This window comes from Haliaeetus leucocephalus, unplaced genomic scaffold, assembly GCF_000737465.1.
Source record: "Haliaeetus leucocephalus isolate CR32 unplaced genomic scaffold, Haliaeetus_leucocephalus-4.0 Scaffold973, whole genome shotgun sequence".
NCBI lineage: Eukaryota > Metazoa > Chordata > Aves > Accipitriformes > Accipitridae > Haliaeetus > Haliaeetus leucocephalus.
In genome coordinates, this window is record NW_010973409.1 from 2,716,137 (window position 1) to 2,735,873 (window position 19,737).

General features: G+C 40.7%; 1 protein-coding gene across 6 annotated transcripts in view; it reads right to left on the reverse strand.

The window, feature by feature from the left end:
• RARB (retinoic acid receptor, beta) overlaps positions 1–19,737 on the reverse strand; it is a 196,705-nt gene that overhangs the window by 60,656 nt on the left and 116,312 nt on the right. For all 6 annotated transcript variants that reach the window (XM_010584349.1, XM_010584348.1, XM_010584353.1 and 3 more), the window contains one exon: positions 9,236–9,384. In XM_010584349.1, coding sequence (XP_010582651.1) covers positions 9,236–9,384 — 149 coding nt within the window. The remainder of the gene's footprint in view (positions 1–9,235; positions 9,385–19,737) is intronic.

A 19,737-nucleotide genomic window follows, 5' to 3' on the forward strand; every position in this document is an offset into this window, starting at 1 on the left:
TTTTAGTTTAATAATACGGCTGCATCCAAACTGTCCAGGGGAGATGGCCACATGCAGGAGGAGCGCTAGTTGGTACAGCCAGAAACCTTCCAGGTACGCAGCACAGCAAAGCAGTGCCCCAAAACGTGGCTGGTCACCAAAGCAAGATCATTTAAGAGTCTGATGCTGCTGTTCTTTTTTGAGAAAGCCTTCACTGACAGTATATCGGGAATTTTGCATGAGAAGGGACTGAAAAATTTAAGCCAAACAATTATATGTCGTTATTTCACAGTTTATGCAAAATAAGAGAGTATTTTCCAGTTCCTGTTTCCACAGGACATTAGCCCTTGTGCTCACAAATAACTGGAGCAGTGTGGTTAGCATGGTTAGAAAGTGATTTGGGATAATCTCTGCACTTCTATAGCACCGGCACCACTGCCAGAAAAAAATGAAAGTAATTAGTAAAAACAACTATTCTCACAGTTTAAGATGAACCCCTGATCTACGACTGAGGGCAACAGGCAGGATAAGAGGAAGATTAGCTGTGGATGTATGTCCTATACCCCCTACTGACACTGCTGCTCTTTGTCTGCCTCTGCTCCAGAAGCCCAATGCAGGGGAGCAGCAGAGGTATAATCCACAACTTGGGCCCAAAGCACTGGAAATCACAATACGGCATTCAAGCACACACCAAAATTTTCATTTTTGTTATCTGTCACGGTTGGCAATTAGGTTTTTTTTCTTCATTCATGTCATTCACACAACCCAGAAAGAGATTGTAAAATACACGGCGAGACAATTTTTTTTTTTCCTGATCCCATCTATTTCATCATGCTTACTTGCTCTCAGTGGGCTTCCAATAAATATATGCTTCCCCATCCTTCAAAAATTTGAAATAAATTCAGGATCTGGAAAAAGTTTTACCTTCCAAACAAAGAGAAAAATTAACTAAGAACTTACTGAAACAGATACCAGCTTCTCACAGGACACCTAGCTTTCCTGGTTTTCTTATTTTAAAAACTAAAATTGCAAAGACAGCATTAAAACAATCAGGTCTCCTCTGATAGTATGAAATATATAAAAATTCCAGGTTTTCAGTACTATGTTTATATCAGTTGCAACTCATTTAATGTCTTTCTGCATATGGCACTGCTTTCTGCAAACGAATGGCTTTCAACATTGCTACACTGCAAAGTGCTTACAGTTTAAGATCTGATGATATTAATAGAATGCAAAAATGTATCTAAAAATACATTTTTCACCTTCTAAAAAATGATTGTTGATTTAGCTGAAACTAGGAGCAATTTTCCATGATTTGAGGAATTTTTCAAAGCTGTGCATGAACGACAGCATGCATCTCTACTGCTGGCACTGTCACTTACTAATACAGCTTAAATGGAGACAAATACAGCCTGATCATTCAAGCTGATCTATGTTTTTCTTTGAACCAATAGAAGCTTTACAATTGCATTGCTGCAAACAACATTACTTCTTGCCCTGATACAAATCATACCATGCGCATATTTTCAGCTTTACATTTCTTACTTTTTTTTCAGTTGTAGGTGATTAAAACATTGCCAGGAAAACAAAGCCAAGCAAATACATGGAATATTATGGTTTTATGAAGTTTGCTTTTATTTTTTAGTGTTAGGTAACTGATAAAATTCTATGTCTGGATCCTTACTTCCCAGTAAAAGGGCATAAATACAGACTTAAATGTAATTACATTATAGCTAGAAGCTAACACTTGCAAGAATGGTGTTATCAAAAAGAACTGCTGCTTAAGATCCCTCTACAATCCCAGAACTGCCTAAGAAAATGCAAATTTGTCCTCACATGATTTAAGAGGCATTATCAAAAGAAAAAGGCATCTGTCCAGAAGGACACTGTTCCATGAAGGGAACTTGGCTATGACAATCCCTAAAATATTTTAGGCCGCTCATCAACATTTCTTGCAGACCCAAGCATAATATCCTTGCCATCGAACTTCAAATAAATAAATAAAATCAAAACCAGTTCTACTCTCTGTCAGTAGCATTTTGTAAATCCATTGTTGACCAGTGCTGACCACAGATTCATGTCCTGCAACGGGGGAACGCCAACCCTCTCAGTGTCCAGAGGGACATAACCGTGGGGGACATCATGGAGAATATTAACACAGCTATGCTTTGGGCATCTACCCAATGGCTCATGGGGACAGGCTGCTCTGGAGGGTGACGCAGAGTAGATCTAGTGTAGGTGCTCTGAACCAGCCATCAGAGGAGCTCCTCTCTCTCCACTGACTGCAGAGAGCATGCAGTCTGATTCAAAGTTAGGCAACCAATTTTGGGCCTCGGGCTGGGTGGTAGGACTGCCTCCCACTGCATCTGTAAGCAAGTAAGATAAAGCTGTAACAAAATGACAGCTTTTCTCCCAAGCTAAACATCCACGTGGATCAGCAAATCTGGACAAAGCAAAAACTGTTTCATTTTCTCTCTTTTTTTTCTTTTCTTCTCCTATGTGTATCTTATCTTTTTTGTGGCAGTCAGTCCAATTACAGACCTAAATTTCAGGGTTTATACCAATGCCTATTTTCCGTACTGCTAAAAGTCTTTGCAATAAAAAAAAAAAAAGAGCCAGGAAGGTGTCAAACAAATAGGCATATTTTCATAGCTGAAGACGTTTGAAAATATATTAAATGTGGCTACCCTTTTAATTTAAGGATCCCATATTAGATATGATTTTATAAGAAAACTCTGATGGAAGGAAAGCTATTCTTCCTTTATGATAAAGCCGACCTGGGATCACTCGGTATTGAAGTAGATTTATCTACGTTTTTTTCCATTAGCATCAACAACAGGCAGAGAGGCACCTTGATCATTCGGACAAAACTGCTGGACCGTAAACCTACCCCCTTATATGCCGTGCTGTCTTCTCTCCTGAAACTGCTCTAGGCATCTTTGCTGCCCACCGAGTTCAAGCCAGGAATCCAGGCAGGATTGCCAGCAGAGGAATGCCGTCTTTTAAACGGCCAGAACAAGAGACAAGGCTTTCAGAGACAGCTGAAGCTGCCAGAACACCATCTTCTCCTCCTTGCCCACACAACGATGGCATTGTGTGGGGAATCCAGCCCGCTACTCTCAGTCTTCCTTTCTGCAAACCCGGTTACAGTGACGAATCAAGTCAGGACCAAAGAGCTGAGCTTTCAGTGACAGCCCTATAACCACTTGTACCAGCTGGATAAATCCAAGTTGCTCATTTTGTATGGAATTCATTTGCGTGCTGTCTAACAACACCCAGAGATCAGGGTGGGGAAGAGATTTCAGCAGTCTTTAACTGAGGTCATGAAACAGACGAGTAGATTCCAAAACCCGCCTCTGAAATGCCACAGTTTACAAAATGGGAAAGTTGTAAATAAGCTGAATATTATCAATGTATTGTATTTTACACATAAAAAGATGGACCGGTTCTGGAATTTTTCTCACAAAATACAAGTGCACCATGAAGATCAGTTTGGTTTGAGATTTTAATACATACACAAAGCCATGGACAGGCTAAGAGGCACATCAGCCTTTTGCAGCATAACACCCAGAAATAAACATGAAGCCACGATTTTTTTTTCTTAAACCAGTTTAAAACACACAAAAAATCCTGACTGCTGAATTTGACCAACCAAATTGAGAAAAAGCTCAGGATATCAACCTTCTGAAAGCTCCCAAACTTCAAATTTGGAAAGGAAGAAGTCAGGTACTCTAAATCAACAATCGCAAATAAAATTTTCAGCATGAACATACTAAAATTAGAAAACAAGATAGCTTAAAATTATTTAGACAGCTCCTAAACTTTCATTGTGGTTCAGAAGTACATATTATGGAACACTCCAGCCCCTAAAAACCTTGAAAGACTAGCCAAAAACAGGCCACAGAACAGTCTCTCTAGTGAGGCACAGTACTGAAGACTCGGGTAATAAATAAGACAGAAGGATCACTTAAAAAAAGGGTGCTTAGAATACTGAAAAAAGTGGTTGGCAAAGGAAATTAGGAAGTTGTTCCCAGGTACCTGAAAAAATAAGGTCCAAGGATGATGGCAAGTGGGAAAAGGGGAAGGAAGGACAGGAGAAGGGACCAATCTAATCACCACGCAAGAAGACCACAGCAATGGTTTGACAATGAAGGCAGCTGAAGGCAGATTCTGGAGGAAAAAGGACAACAAATCGTGAATTACAATGCTGCAGATCAGAAATTATGTCATCATGGCACGATGTCTGAAAAAACTGCATGCCATGAGATTACAGTTGGTGATGTCACAAAGAGAGAGGATGGAAAGTTCTGTCTTCATGAACTCTGTGTCCAAGGTAGCAGTGAGGCGAGCAAGAGGATACACCAGGGGAAGACAGCAGGGGAGAAGTCAGAGATGGCGGTAACTTTGGAAATCATCCATAGGTTGGTTACAATTGAGGGACGATAAAATTTCCAGTGCAGTTGTTCCCAAACTGAGCATCACAAGGTCATCATCACCATCCACAGCTCTCCAAGGGCTCCTGGCTGGAAGGGTCTCCATTAAGAATACACCCTTTATGAGCAGAATATTGCCATGACTTCCCCCATTGGTCTACCATAAAACAGGTCAGTAACATGCTTTTGAGAGAGAAAACCAAAGAACTGAACCTCAGGGAACAGCATCAGGAAGCGGATAAAGAACCACTTAAGGAGATTTTGAATAAACAGTAAGCAAAGTAGGAGGAGAATCTAAAGAGCCCTGAAAACCAGGAAGAAGAAGGCCTGCTGAATCAAAGGCAGTCATCAACCCAAAACCTGGAGGACAGAAAGCTGTCTGTCCCTTTGCACTAGATGGAGACTGCTAGTGATCACTGTGATAGCAGCTTCACTGGAGCTCAAAGAAGAAAGGCAAAGGAGAAGGAAAGACAACTAGAAGAAAACCAAGGGAAAGCCAGCACAGAAAAAGAAAAGGAACCGGGCTGTAATTAGATAACTATGATATGAGTAGAATTTTCCATTGTGTTTCCCTTGAGAAACAAGATTGCCAGGAGTTCAAAGGAAAAGGTAAATGAGTCAGAAAGGAAAAAGGAAAAGACTTGAGAAAAGGACCTCAGAGCAGAGGGAGGTGCAATGCAGGAGGAAAAAGGAATGAATTTAAGGTTTAACATCACGGAACAGAGATCGCAAATCAGCTGAAGAAAGAAATGATGGGAATAGGAGTGAAGGAAGAGAAAAGGCAACAAGGTCAGAGGAAAAGAGAAAAAAAAAGGAGAATTAAACTTGATTTTGCTGACATTTTAGTCTAGCTTCTTATGGAATGAGCTTCGTGCAACCCAGCTGTGCGTAAGCGAAGTTGCCTCTCCCCATCCCAACAGCTTTTGAACACGCTGGTCAGCTTCAGTGAAACTCCAAATCTCAAAGAAAGTTCTTTGCATGGACACGTGTGTTCAGGTAAAGGAGAAATAAATTTGTGTTCCTAACTAGACGAAAGGCTGTAACATGAATCCTTCCTTATTACTGCTCCCTGATTCACCAGAGAATCAGCATGAAACTCCAGCTCCGTACCAAGCAGAAGCCTTCAGTGAAACACAGGCTCTCTAAAAAACCTGGGTTAACCAACTAAAAGGCAGAGATCCAGAGGAGACAAGGCTTCCCCAGTGGCAGTGCTTAATGCTTATTGAAACCTGCAAAGCAACTGGCTAAATTTTTGTACAAAGAAAGCTAGCAAGAAAGAGAAGCATGAAGAACTGATATTGGGAACCAAGGGTGAAGGTAGACTTGAGTACAGGCAGGAGCCTGGATGGTTAGAAATAAGAAGTACAACGTGGCAGCTTTCTTATGGTACAGGACCAAGAAATGACTGTGTGAAAGCAAATGTAGAGCAAAGATGAAGGAAAAGAAAAATAAACCAAACAGTTCAAAAGGACTCAAGAGAAAAAGGTAACATTCTTCAGAGAAAGAGCAGAAACTGGCAACGTAGACGTTTCTGAGGCTGTCTCTGGTGTTGTGCTCACCTACTGACTGTGCTGTCATCCAGCACACCACTTCCATTGACCTAAAAGCTCAGACAACTTTCAACAGCAAATGTAGTACATGACTGTCCACCAATGGGACCACTGGTTGACTCAGTGGTCTCATCATGTTCTTTGCCAGTTTCTAGCACTCACTAAGGAAGTTGATTTAATCAGTGGAAGAGATTCATAAAGTCCTAGTCCAATCTGTTGAAGAGCTAGCATTAACTAACCCAAATATTACCAGTCTCAAGCAGCTAAGTTACTGCTTTAAAAACTTCTTATTTCTCATAGACTGACAAGTTTTATATGTAACTAATCAGTAGGGGGTTTTTTGTTGTTTGGTTTTTTTCCCCCCTTTTAACAGCAGTGTGCTGGTTTTGGTTGGGATAGAGTTAATTTTCTTCACAGTAGCTAGTATGGGGCTATGTTTTGGATTTGTGCTGAAAACAGTGTTAATAACACAGGGATGTTGTCGTTACTGCTGAGCAGGGCTCACACAGAGCCAAGGCCTTTTCTGCTCCTCACCCCACCCCACCAGCGAGGAGGCTGGGGGGGCACAAGGAGTTGGGAGGGGACACAGCCGGGACAGCTGACCCCAACTGACCACAGGGATATTCCGGACCATACGACGTCATGCTCAGCATATAAGGTTGGGGGAAGAAGAAGGAAGGGGGGACGTTCGGAGTGATGGCCTTTGTCTTCCCAAGTCACCGTTAGGCGTGATGGAGCCCTGCTTTCCTGGAGATGGCCGAACACCTGCCTGCCCATGGAAAGTGCTGAATGGATTCCTTGTTTTGCTTTGCTTGTGCATGCAGCTTTTGCTTTACCTATTAAGCTGTCTTTATCTCAACCCACGAGTGTTGTCACTTTTACTCTTCCAATTCTCTCCCCCATCCCACTGCAGGGGAGTAAGCGAGTGGCTGTGTGGGGCTTAGTTGTCGGCTGGAGTTAAACCACGACAAGCAGCTATTGCTAAGTGCCGAATTACCCCATCTTGCAAATTAGCAAATAACTGAACATGATTTTGTTGTTGCTGTTGTTGAATAGTGGCTAACACAAGACAGATTTCTTCATGTATTTTGACAAGTATGGTCTTGCTTTATTATTTATGAAAACGCTTTGCAGTATCCAATAAAAGCCCTACAGTATATTTTTGCATATTTTTCAAAAATAATGAAGTCTTAGGGACATGTGACCTTTCTGCTACAGTCTGCAATTACATCTGTGCTTAGAGGGAATGTGTGGGTGAGCAAATGACACCACCATTTGTGTGTTGGCATCTGAGTATGATGAGATTTCCCATTTAATGAAATCAGCTACAGAATATTCTTACCATAGTTCTTCCTAACAGACACTTAAATTTTGATAGTTTTGTGGCAGCTAAAAGAAAAAAAACCAAACATGATATCCAAGGAAAACCTCAATACCAGAAAGAGATTCTAAAACTGAGGTCAGCTTAAATAGTTACTTTCACTACTTCAGTTATAAAATACGGGGGGAACAAGACTCCAATCCTACAGTTTTTTGATACAAACCCAGGACTATGATATTTTATGTCAATACAAAAGGCCAGGAGCAACTGTCCTGGTTTCGGCTGTGATACAGTTAATCATCTTCCTAGTAGCTGGTACAGTGCTATGTTTTGGGTTCAGTATGAGAAGAATGTTGATAACACACTGATGTTTTCAGCTGTTGCTAAGTAATATTTAGACTAAGTCAAGGATTTTTCAGCTTCTCACGCCCAGCCAGCAAGAAGGCTGGAGGGGCACAAGAAGTTGGGAGGGGACACAGCCAGGGCAGCTGACCCAAACTGGCCAAAGGGGTATTCCATACCGTGTGATGTCATGTCCAGTATATAAACTGGGGGGAGTTGGGCTGGAGGTGGGATCACTGCTCACGAACTGACTGGGCATCAGTCGGAGGGTGGTGAGCAATTGCCTTGTGCATCACTTGTTTTGTATATTCCAATTCTTTTATAATTATTATTGTCATTTTCTTATAGTTATTATTATCATTATTAGTTTCTTCCTTTCTGTTCTATTAAACTGTTCTTATCTCAACCCACGAGTTTTACTTTTTTTCTGATTCTCTCCCCCATCCCACTGGGTGGGGGGGAAGTGAGTGAGCAGCTGTGTGGTGCTTAGTTGCTGGCTGGGGCTAAACCACAACAGCACGGAAGAAGTTGCAGGTTCAAAGGACAAAGTAAAAATGGCTAACTGCACAGCATCTGAAAAACATTACAACATTTCACAAAAATGAGCCAGCAAAATACTTTTTATTAATTTATTCTAATAACTTCATTTATACGGAAATAGCACCTGTCACATTTTTGACATGCGTTAGTATCTTCACTGGACTAAGCACTACACAACTATTTTAATTTGAAGGATGAAAATCACAGGTCTTTTCTTTAATTATTAAAAAAGAACATTGCACTAAGGTACCATAACTAATAAAGTTAACCGTGAGAGCATCTGTCCTATGATATCTTTTCTCTAGCATTTTTTGCACTACCTTCTTCTTTGCACCCATACTGTTCACTGTGTGTACGCCTCTCTTTATTGCCATACACACATGGTTTAGCTGACGTTGCTTCTCTGATGAGTATCTCATCTTTAGACATTCTCTACTTTAGAACTGTGTATTGTATTACCGCATCCTATGGATAGTTAATTCATGCTCTGACAATCATGGCACTGGAAAGCAGCTAGCAGATGTGCCAGCACTGTAGTCTGCTAGATTAAATTTTGCAAATACCAACCTGCTAATCCTCAAATTCCCCATTTGATTTGAGATTAGTTAGATAGTTAAGAGACTATGGCAAAAAATTCCAGATGATCAGAACCTGTTCCCAAATTCCACCCCCTGGATATACAGAGGTAGCAGCACACAGAAGAAGCCAGGCTGAGAGCAGACAATGACCATGTGAGTTCTCAGGGTATACCTGACCTACAGATGGACAGTGAAGAGTCTCAAAGTGTTTTCATTTTATTCTTTGACTATGTCTACATCTATGATCACATTCTCATGTTAGTCAATACTTATGGAAGTCCCTGAAAGACATACTTTGGCAGCAGTTATGAAGGAAAATAATTCCAGGCATGACGGTCATTTACTTGGCTTTACTCATGAATCAGAATTAATTCACACAAGAAAGGTACTGGTATCTCTGGACACAATCAAGTTACACCTAACTGCGTTGTTTTGCCCCTCTCTAAAATGAAATGCTGTCCTGTAAAAGGAAAGGTTGATGATGGCACTCACCTTACATCCCTCACAAGCACTGACACCATAGTGATATCCGGATGACTTGTCTTGACAGACAAAACAGGGCTTGTAAACACGAGGGGGTGGAAGTGGTGAAGGAGGGCTCGGAACAAGTTCCTCAGAACTGGTGCTCTGAGTTTCAACTGCTACAAAAGAAAAAAGAAATATAATTGAATGATTAATGAATGAATTTTAATTAACTGATTATTTACTGTATGACAACTATCAAACTGGCCCATATCTTTCTTTGTATAATAAACATTCATTTGTCTTTCCTAGCAAAATTTAAAGGGAACCAAAGTAAGGGAAGTAATGACAGGGCTACATGCTATAGCCTCAAAAGTATATTTTAAAGTACCCAATCATTTTTCATGATCCAGCTACTCAACACCACAAAAGCTACAGCTCACATCAGATATAAGGCTTGAATCTCTTATCAGGCTCCAAAAATGGACAACTTTGGGCTCATGTTCTGGTTTTAGCCTATTGAATTGCATGGGATCCATGTGTGGGCACCGGATATCAGCCTTCAAAGGGAAACTGTTTGTGGTATGTGCCCTTCCAATCTGTACCTGATCTTGGGAGAGCCCTTGTACATCTTGCCTTTTTCTACAAAAGGTAACACTTCCAATGTGCAATTCTGCCACAGCAGGACAGCAGCATGCATCAGGACATATGTAAAGAGACAAACGACTAACTATAAGACCTGAAGTGAAAATTACCTGAACAAGTCATCTTTCGTTTTTTTAATCTGTAAAACTAGCACAACCCAGCAACACTTCCTTACCTACCTTAGGATTTGTAACGTCAGGAAACCTCTCTGAGAAAAAGCTACTTACACATTATGACCCCTCATCCCTTTATTGCCTTAATATTTCTAGATGGTCATTTGTTTTGAACCTGCTGAAAAGCCAGTTATCCCTTTCAGGGAAAGGACGTGAAAGCTCTACGATGCAAGATAAGACCTGCGAACTACATCTTTCCAAAACATCTGCATTAGTTTTCTGTGATATGCTGTCATCATTCCTCACGTTTATTGTAGATGTGCAATACATTTTCATGTTTCACCTAGCCGTCTGCTGCTTCTCAGATAAATCCCTCTAACTTTTCAACACATATGCAGAAATGACAGGATCTGTGAACTCAGATCTATCCAGAAATATTAGGCACTATCAGCAGAGCTAAATCTCAAGAGTACTAACAGCAGACCCTAAAGAATATTACTCAATGGAAAAATCTTAGACAAGATTTACTGTACATTATATTTTTCAGATTACAAAGATGATACATTTGTATTAAACTCATGATTCATTGTCAACTCGTGTTCTGTAGAATTCACAGAGGGCATCACGGAGCACGATGCAACTTCTGATTACTTGGGAGAGAAGGGCCCCTTCCTGCAATTTTTACTTGGGTTAAGGTACTATCAACTTCAAGGACAGACATTTCTTGAGAAGAAAATAAATGCTAGGGTGAAGTGTTAAAGGCTGTGACTCTAAGCAAAGAAATATCTTTCCAACGGGAACAATTTATTTATATATCTAACAATAAGGAGGCTGTGAAAAAACAGAAAAGTAAAATAAAGTGGCTCCATATATTGTGACGTTAAGACAACGTCCAGAACTGTACTTATCTTTTTCAGTATTAAATACACTGAACCTTGGCTAACCAAAAAACTACAGGTTCCTACTGCACCAAGAAAACTTTAATGAAGTTTTTTCTTAATGAAAACACAGACGAGAATGATCATGTCTTTTCAACGGTAATTTTTGGTATTTAAGAGAGACAGAGAGTGCTCTGTTATTGATCTCTGCACAGCCATCCTGCTTGAATCAATAATCTATTAGTACTTTTAAATTAAAGTTAGATTCATCAAATACCCTTGAGAGGCCTCAAACATTCCTCGCCTTATTTCATGCTCTTACATGAATTATGGTGGCTTCCAATCAGCCTATAGAATAATAAAATTTAAGCTTTAAAACTCTAATACCAGCAGACAATGTGTTTCGTATTAGCTCATTCAACTCTCCCAGTCCATCTAAAAGGCAGTTTTTAGGCTCCCCATGGGAAAACAAGGTTGTGTCATTCAATAAAACAACTGCACTCCTGCAATCCTTCTGTGATTTCAGATTGGGGAGAGCAGTCTTTTAGGAATAATGCCGATACGCTTCTGCTTTTTTCATGATTTCATCTAAACAAGCACCAGCATCCAACAGTAGTGTTCAAACCACGAACCATACATACAACAGAGGTCTGTCAGGCACTGGCCAAGCACCAGGAACTTGCGATACCCAAAAGAGATTAAGCAACCAGCTCAGTTCATAAATACACAACATAGCAACTGAAGAGCTGAAGGTGCTGCTAGAGAATTTTCTTCTGGATGATTTGAAAAGGTATACAAGAAGGAAAGAGCCAATGTAAACCAGAAGGACCTCTGTAAAATACCCATATACACACATATGTTCCTGAAAGGACTTAAGCTATTCAATACAATACTTGCATCAGCTGAACAACCTTCTAGAGAGTTTTATTTTTTTGTTGTTGTTTGCAAGAAAACCCAGTTTGGGATCATTCACTTTTGATCACAGGCAAGATGTATGGCTTTCTGGAGAAGGCTTGAACTCAGGTTACACATGCTCAACTCCTATTCCTGCTTCTGACTTACTATTCTTCCTTGGATTTAGCCTTTTTAACTCTTTATTTGAAAATGAATGTACTGCCAGCATGGAAGTGCAGAAATCTAGTGCAGGCATCTGTAGTAATTCATACTCAGCAGGTATAAAGTGCTATTTCTGTATCATGTCAGTGGCTAGTGGATGCATGACAGCAGAACCTGCTTTTTTTTCTATGCATGTCTGCACATGCATGGTGGAAAAAAGAAAGGATGGGAGGCAGACAGTTGACATTTCCAGAAGAGGCATTTCTAAAAAAGTCTTACGATTTTAGGAAAAATTCAAAGAAAAAAAAAAAAAAGGGGGCAACTTCTTTCCATGCCCTGCTGTCTTGTCCTGTGAGATGTGACACTTCAGGGTCCCTACTCACCTAAGAAAACAGAGCCTCAGTGCCGTCACCCAACACCTGAATGCAGCTTAAGCACACAGGGATTCTCAAACAATCGGTCACTTCACAATTCCTAAAATGTCTGAAATATTTCTAAAGGCAAGATAAAGCAGCAGATAAGATCTTTAAAAGCACAGCATGCTTCGTGAGAGCTAATTTACTGCCAGCTAAACCATGTTGACAGATGGAGGAGGTATTTTACTTTGTGACCAACTAGAAACAGGCAGGCACTATGGAAATGCCTTGCATTTTGCTAGAAACTTAGATTATTAAGCTTGTATGTTAATGCACACTTTGGACAGTTAAGTCTTAAAAGAATAAGAAGTTGTAAAGCAAATGGCATTTCCTGGATAGCCTCAAGGGAATTTTGAATACTGAGCTCAGGGTCCCTGGTGGGAAGCAGCAATTTCAGCTAATTAGGGTGAATAGCAAAGTGTTGCATTTGGTCAAAACATTCTGTTAACCCTCATTTTTGTTGGCACCAACAAGAGTCTGGTTTTTTTGCCTTTTTTTTTTTTTTTTTTTTTTTGTGAATTCACTGCAGGAGTGCAAGGCACACAGCTCACATACATTAGGCAGAAAGTCAAAGGAAACGCCAAAGTTCAACTAAAGTACAAGTAATTAGAACCAGATCCTCTGCTGCTTGTATGTGTGCATTTGATTGTAGAAGTTATTTATAAGCCTCCAAACATTTGAAAAAATAACTATATACTGTAGATCATTTAATTTTTATGTCTCGTCTGGAAAAAAAAGTCTGCTTTTAATCATCTTCCAGGAAAGAGCCAGGAACTGGGAAAGTGGGTCTCAATTGTTTCAATACAAATTTCTCTCTTTCATGTGCCACATAAAACTATACTATCAAATTAAATCCAAAATATCATTGACTCAGCCCCCCCATCCAATTTTTTTTTAATAAAAAACTTCTTTGAATTTGTCATGCTTAAATAGTTTGCATTGTTACGAGGGGGTTTTTGTTGTTTTTTTTTTCTTTTTTAAACTGTTGTTTGGAAGACAGACAAGGGGAGGGAAAAAAAAAAGAAAAAAAAAAAGAGTGAGAGAGAAAGAAAACATTATCGTGGAGACTTGCCAGCCTTGACTTAGTAACCTGGCCATGACCCTCCAGCGAGTGTGTGTTTGACCCGGTCACACATGACTCTGGCTGCGTACTGTTGCTGGGTTATAAGTCCCAGATATTTTTACCATATATACAACAGGTGGGGATCACAGACAACAGAAAGAGGAGAACAAAGTCTTCCCTTGTGTGAAGACTCCCATTTTCTCCCTTGCAAAGACAACACCACAAAGCAAAGAAGTCGCGCTACTATTTCACATATTGGCACTTGCTGTGCTGGATCGCTGGCTTACCCTGGGGTTGACGGCACGGAGGTGGAGTGGGCTCAGGGCAGGAGGACAGAGGGAAAGGCTCAGGGGAAGCCATGTGCAATCGTTAATTGACGCAGAACGAATTACCACAGTCAAAAATCTTTCCTCATAGGGCTGGGTATGCATCGACGTTCAGGAGGGAATGCTTTTTATTACGAGTGAACACAGCATACCTGGATTAAAATGTAGGCTGCCAAAATAACTCCAGATTGAGATATTATCATCAGGATTTTCAGAAGGACTTAAGAAAGTATGTTTTCCACATTTGAGGGTTTCTTTTTTATTATTTGTGTCTTGCTAGCTGCACACATCTGCCTTAAAGCCATGATGTTAAATGTAAGTTATTCTGTTTCGATTCTTGATTACAAATTTTCCAGCATTAATTTTAATCAAGTTATAGTTAATCTCTACAAGACTGTCTAGGTCTTAAAAAAAAAAAAAAAAAGGTATTATATTATTTGGGCTGAAAGCCAAAAAACCCTCTAAGTCTTCAGGTTTGCTTTTAGTCTGAAAAGGGGCATTCCACTTTCAACAGGGACATCAGAAGATGAAAATTTATGACCTGGTTTCTGCTTGAGGGTGCCCAATCCAAAATGAGCCTTTTCTGTTATTTCAAAAGCTAAAAGAGGATCCCACAGTTTTTCACCACGTACTGCTCAGGATTCCTACAGTATGATTCAAATAACAACAAAACCAGCAAGAAGTAGAGGTTATGGAGCTCTGAAGCCCAATCTGCAAGGTCTTATTAATGGACAAACTGCACACAAGGTCACCTAAAAGATGCCTCAGACCAAGTCATTTTAAGAGTCATGCCTAGGGCACAGGCTGCTGCTGCCAATAGCTATCTCGGACAAGGTGCAAGCCCTGATAGGCGCAGCTGAGTTGGCAGAAGTCTCTAAAGCCAAAGTGCTTTTGCTGTGACGAGTCTTGTCAGTGAAAAGAGTGATACGGACAGCTGGCTTCTGTCCTGTCACATCTGGGAGAAGAGGGGTCCTGCTGAACTCTGCCCTCCACCTCATGAGTACAAGAAGCAGTTAAACACACTCTCTGCTCCGATATCCTTACCCTAATGAAGTTCCAAGAACAAATCTGGCCATTGCTCCACTGCAGGCAGACATACCATCAGAACAGTATTTTCTCCCCCCACCCTTTTGCATCTCAAGTATTTAGACAGGACACTATTTTGGGCAGGGTCTCAGGCTGTACAGTAACCGGTGCTGCAGGACCTTCAAGCACTACTCCAATGCAAATAATGGTAACGATCCTGATCCTGCCAAGTCAAAAGGTTATTTGAAAGAATGAACCTTGAAAGGCCTCCATAACCTTGAGGGGAGCCATTACTCGTAAAGCAGGTTCTCAGAGCGCTTTCATTTTGACCATTTTAGCATTTCAGTGTTAAAACGCAGACTAACTTCAAAGGATAAGTCTAAAAAAAAAAAAAAACCAACCAAAAAAGGCTTCTTCATTTCTTCATATTCAGCAAATGCCTTTGCTGTGTGTATACCAAGTTGTATTTGCCAACTGGAACGGCAGAAAAGTAGTGTTTACACTCATCTGCTGCATCTCCCTCAGTTTAGAACTGGGAGAGAGCGAGCCGCATCATATTCCTTCATGCCTTTCATCAACAAAATTGCCAAGTTTCAATTGCAAATCTGTACTGTTAACCTGCAGAGCCATGTAACATAAGTCAACGGAGTTAGTGGATACTGATCTTGGCCATATGACAGGAGTGTAGCCCTTTGAAACCTTTATTCATATCAGGTGATTAGGGCCAGGAAATAAAAGTTCAGCATCCTACTACCAGCATAGCAGAGCTATCCAGATTTGTTTGCAGTAAATCAGAAGACAACAGCATCTATCTTTTGGTTATCCTTCTGTTCTAGTCTCATAATACAATTTCTGTTCCTTAGCAGCTAACTGCTTCATTTGTAGCACAGATTTTATTATTCCCACAAATATCCTCTATCGGTTGCCCAATGAAGGGTGGGGATTTTTTTATAACATACTTTTCCGTTATGCCACAACCTGGCCTCTTAATAAATCCAGTTGTTAGGCATGCAAATTCAGTGACCTGACTTTACAGTGCCATTTATTAAGACACTCCAGGGGGCCCACCTGCCAGCGCATCTTCCCCGGTGGCATTCCTGCACAGATCACAGATGCCCTGAGTGACTCCCCCCGTGCCCCGCTGTCCCAGCCACGCAGCACAGCCTGCAGCACTTCTGGTCCTGCCATATTTAGCAGCATGAAAGATCCTGCTTTCTTCTACCTATCTGATCTACAAGCGTGGTCCCTGCCACTCCACTATGTGAATATCCCGTGAGCATTCATATTTTTACCTTTGTAACACCCAAGTGAGATAAGGGAAGAGCTATTCTTCTTACTTTACAGATGGGAAACAGAAGCACTGACAGCCTAAGAGCTTGATTTGCTTGGGTCTTAAATTCCTAGAAAAATGCAACCAGTACCCAGCTGGGATTTTCAACAGCAACCGACAACCTAGCTGTAACTCTAGCAATATAGCCTTCCATGTCTTGCCCCAGGTTACACATGGGATCCACAACAGAGCAGGGAACTCACTCAGACTGTGCTCAGTCCCTCTAACACGGGGGCTCTGAAGCACCCCCAAGTCTGTGCGCGCACCCCGCTCCCCGGCCGACTGCAAGGCAGGCCAGGGCTGGGTGCCTTCCGCCCCCGAGCACCGCCACTACTGCTGGCAGGGAACTCAGGAGAGATGATGAAAGGCTCGTCTTCATCTCCATGGCCAGCTAGGAATCAACTTTCTGTAAGACTACCCCACCATATATACAATTACACAGGAATGTCCCAGAAGACAACAGACCTGCCCTGAGAGAAGTCCCAAATCCTCTCCTGAAGGCAACTCAGCAGCACCCATGCACGTGGGGGCTGTGTCCCACACAGGCATAAGCAACGCCAGAAACTGCCACAAAAACCTCTACTCTTGACTCTACCGTCCAAGCCAACATCAGCCTGATATACCACCAAGACATAAGCCTGAATCTACCAGGCTAGTCTTATATATTGAGCACGTATGATCTGGAAATCACCAATACGCACCGACCACATATTTCCGAATGAAAACACCCCGAAACCTTTTTCCGAAGCTGCTGCATCGTTTTGTTGTGTCCCACAGGTATTTGGCGGGGAGCCGTCACTGCAACCACCTCTGGTGCCTCTCCCAGTAAAGCCAGGACTTCTGGCAACTACATACTCTACAGACATATTTACTACAGGTAGCAGTAAAGGAAAACAAGGAGGCTGCAGCCGGTCTGTAAGAGCACATTCATGTTCTGCAGGTTTGCTCAGGAGGGTATTTTCAAACAGGAGTAAGGTTTACCCTGGTTTGCAACGCCTGGTTTTCAAGCACCAGCTCCGCTAAACCCAGGGGTGGTATGTTTAACTAACGTAGGAGATTTGTGTTCGCATCACCTTTTCAAAGAAAATTATACTGGTTTCCAGGCTGGTGTTGTTTTTTTTTGTTGTTGTTTTTGCTTTTTTTACAGTTACACCAGCAAAGCAGTTTTACATTTGGGTTTATGTGTCCATGTAGCCAGAAAGATGCATTTACACCTGAGCAAACGTGGAAGGCAGAAAGCTTGTCAGGATTAATTATATCAGGGATAAGAACTGTGTCTGGTTATACCTGTGTCACTCTCAGGACAGCGAGACTTAATGACGCGCTAGTAACTGAGAACAGGAGCGTCTTTCGCTAAATAAATGGCCAGACAGACACCATGAGGGAACCAGGGTGAAAGTAAGTGTACAGACAGGATGGCCGGAGGGTTTGGCAGGCACAGTGGAGTTTACAGGGCAGCAGCTCATCACTTTGTATTAGGAGCCTACCCTCAAAATGAAAAAGAAAACATGTTAAATGAAAAAAATAAATCGTACGGAAAACTGAAGAAAAACATCCGAAAGATGCTAGCTCTGTAGTTTTTTCAGGTCAGTGATTTCTGCCTGGCCACTACCATGCAAAATTGCATGAGTCTCAAGTGAAAATTCCGCATTATTGCAAAACTGAAAAATAGGATCTTCTTTAAAAATATTTATATAATTGTGCTATCATGTGCATGAAGTTAGATTTTTCATCTGAAAATGGACTTTTCTTCCACTTCAGGCCGTGTTTGCTTTACCAGTGAATTCCCAAGGTCAGATCCTCATCTGGAGTAAAGTGGCGTAGGCAAAGAAGCAACACAAATGTAGAGAGAATGAGAACTCTGGCCTCTTTATTCTTTATTTATGAAAATGGAGCCTATTTCTGTGGCCTATTGATACAACCGTGGTGTCACGAATTCAGCATGTCTTCTCTGCAAGATCAAAAATAAGAAAAAAGGCACATTGTGAGGGACAAAACACTTAAAAATAAAAGGGGTCTGATTCTTTTTTTCAGATCTGTTTTACAGTGTTGCCACCCCACCAATTCCAAGAAAGACTCTTGACTTGTAAACATAAATGGGAGAAAACTCAGATCCAATATTTTCAATAATAAATAAAAATTGCAAAGGAAATGAAATAGTTACTATAATATCAACACACATCCAGATATTTTACTAAGTCATAAAGTCTCCATTTATAGTTATTAAACGTTTTACAGTGTTTTGAGGACTTTTCTTTTATCTTCAAATCTTTTCAAGCATCCAAACAGAATAATTCAGAGTATTATACTAAAGGAATGATTTTATTCTTCAAAACTCGCCTCCTATCCAAGTTGATATTAGTTTTCAGTATTACTATGTCTGCCAAATAAATTTTTTATTTTCTATATATTCAGCATGTTCTTATGACACCATTCATCATGACTTTTTGCTGTGGCTTGAATCCAGCAAGAAAATGAGTGTTTTAATGTCTTTAATCACGTAATACTATTACACAGTTGTTCAGTACCACATGGACAAAATAAAACTGTTGTGCTCTATTTGGAAATGCAGTAAAACTGACTTGCTCTGTAATATTTTACATATCATTTTATTTCTCAAACTTTAGGACTGTTAATTCAGAACATTTTGATCTTCAGGTGTATTTAAATCTTAAAATTAATAGAGTGACTCAGCAAGAGCCTATTCAGTGATCAAAACTACTTCAAGTAAGTATAGTAGCAGTTAAAAAGCTTATCATCCCAATTAATTTGTATTACAGCCACACTGCTGGATATCACTAATTGATTTATATACCCTCCTTTCTATACCCATTTACAAGGGCAATTATGAACTCCATCACATATGTTTAAATGGGTTACATTAGAATAATATCCAGAAACTAGACTGCTGAGCTTAAAATCTTTAAGAACAGGTAAATTCTTCATTAATGGGTATGCTATCAATCCACTACAAATGGCCTATAACCTTTCAGGCGGTACACGGTACTAATATTTCACTTTTCATGGGCAGTTTGGGGTTGACTCCAACGATGAGCTCCACCACTATTTTTAATTGTTTTTAAAATTGCATATTATAGGCAGCAATAAACACTTACGAATTAGTATTATACCATCCACAGCTTTCTGCAAAGCATGGTTTCTATAAACAAGTTAAAATGCATACATCTGTAAATAATAAGTATAAGTATGCTGAATTTAATGAATAAGGGCACTAAAAGAAATTGAACAGTAGGGGTTCAGCAATTAGAGTAACTGCCCATTTTATTAAAAATGTATTGTTTCCAGCTTTCACTTTAGAAGGCTTTTATTGCTCTGCTAATTCTACGTTTTGATTTCCTTAGAAAAGAAGGTCTAACTCCTTATTTTCTTTGACAGTCCCCTGTCACACAGCCGCTTGCCTTTTTTACAAGGCAACGGACAACCATGAAGCTTTATATCTCATCGCTTGGGATCGCACTCTCGGGCCCTCGCTGCAGACCTTTTTTTTGGCGTTATGCCACCCAGAGGTACAACTCTTTATAGACTAAGGTTTCATCCCACAGTGGAGCTGGGATGAAACCTGCTGAACCAGCAAACCCCAGGCAGCCGCCCCCCAGCCCTTTCCCAGAGGTTACCAACCCTCCAGCGGAGCGGGCGGGCGGAAGAGTACGTGTCCAGC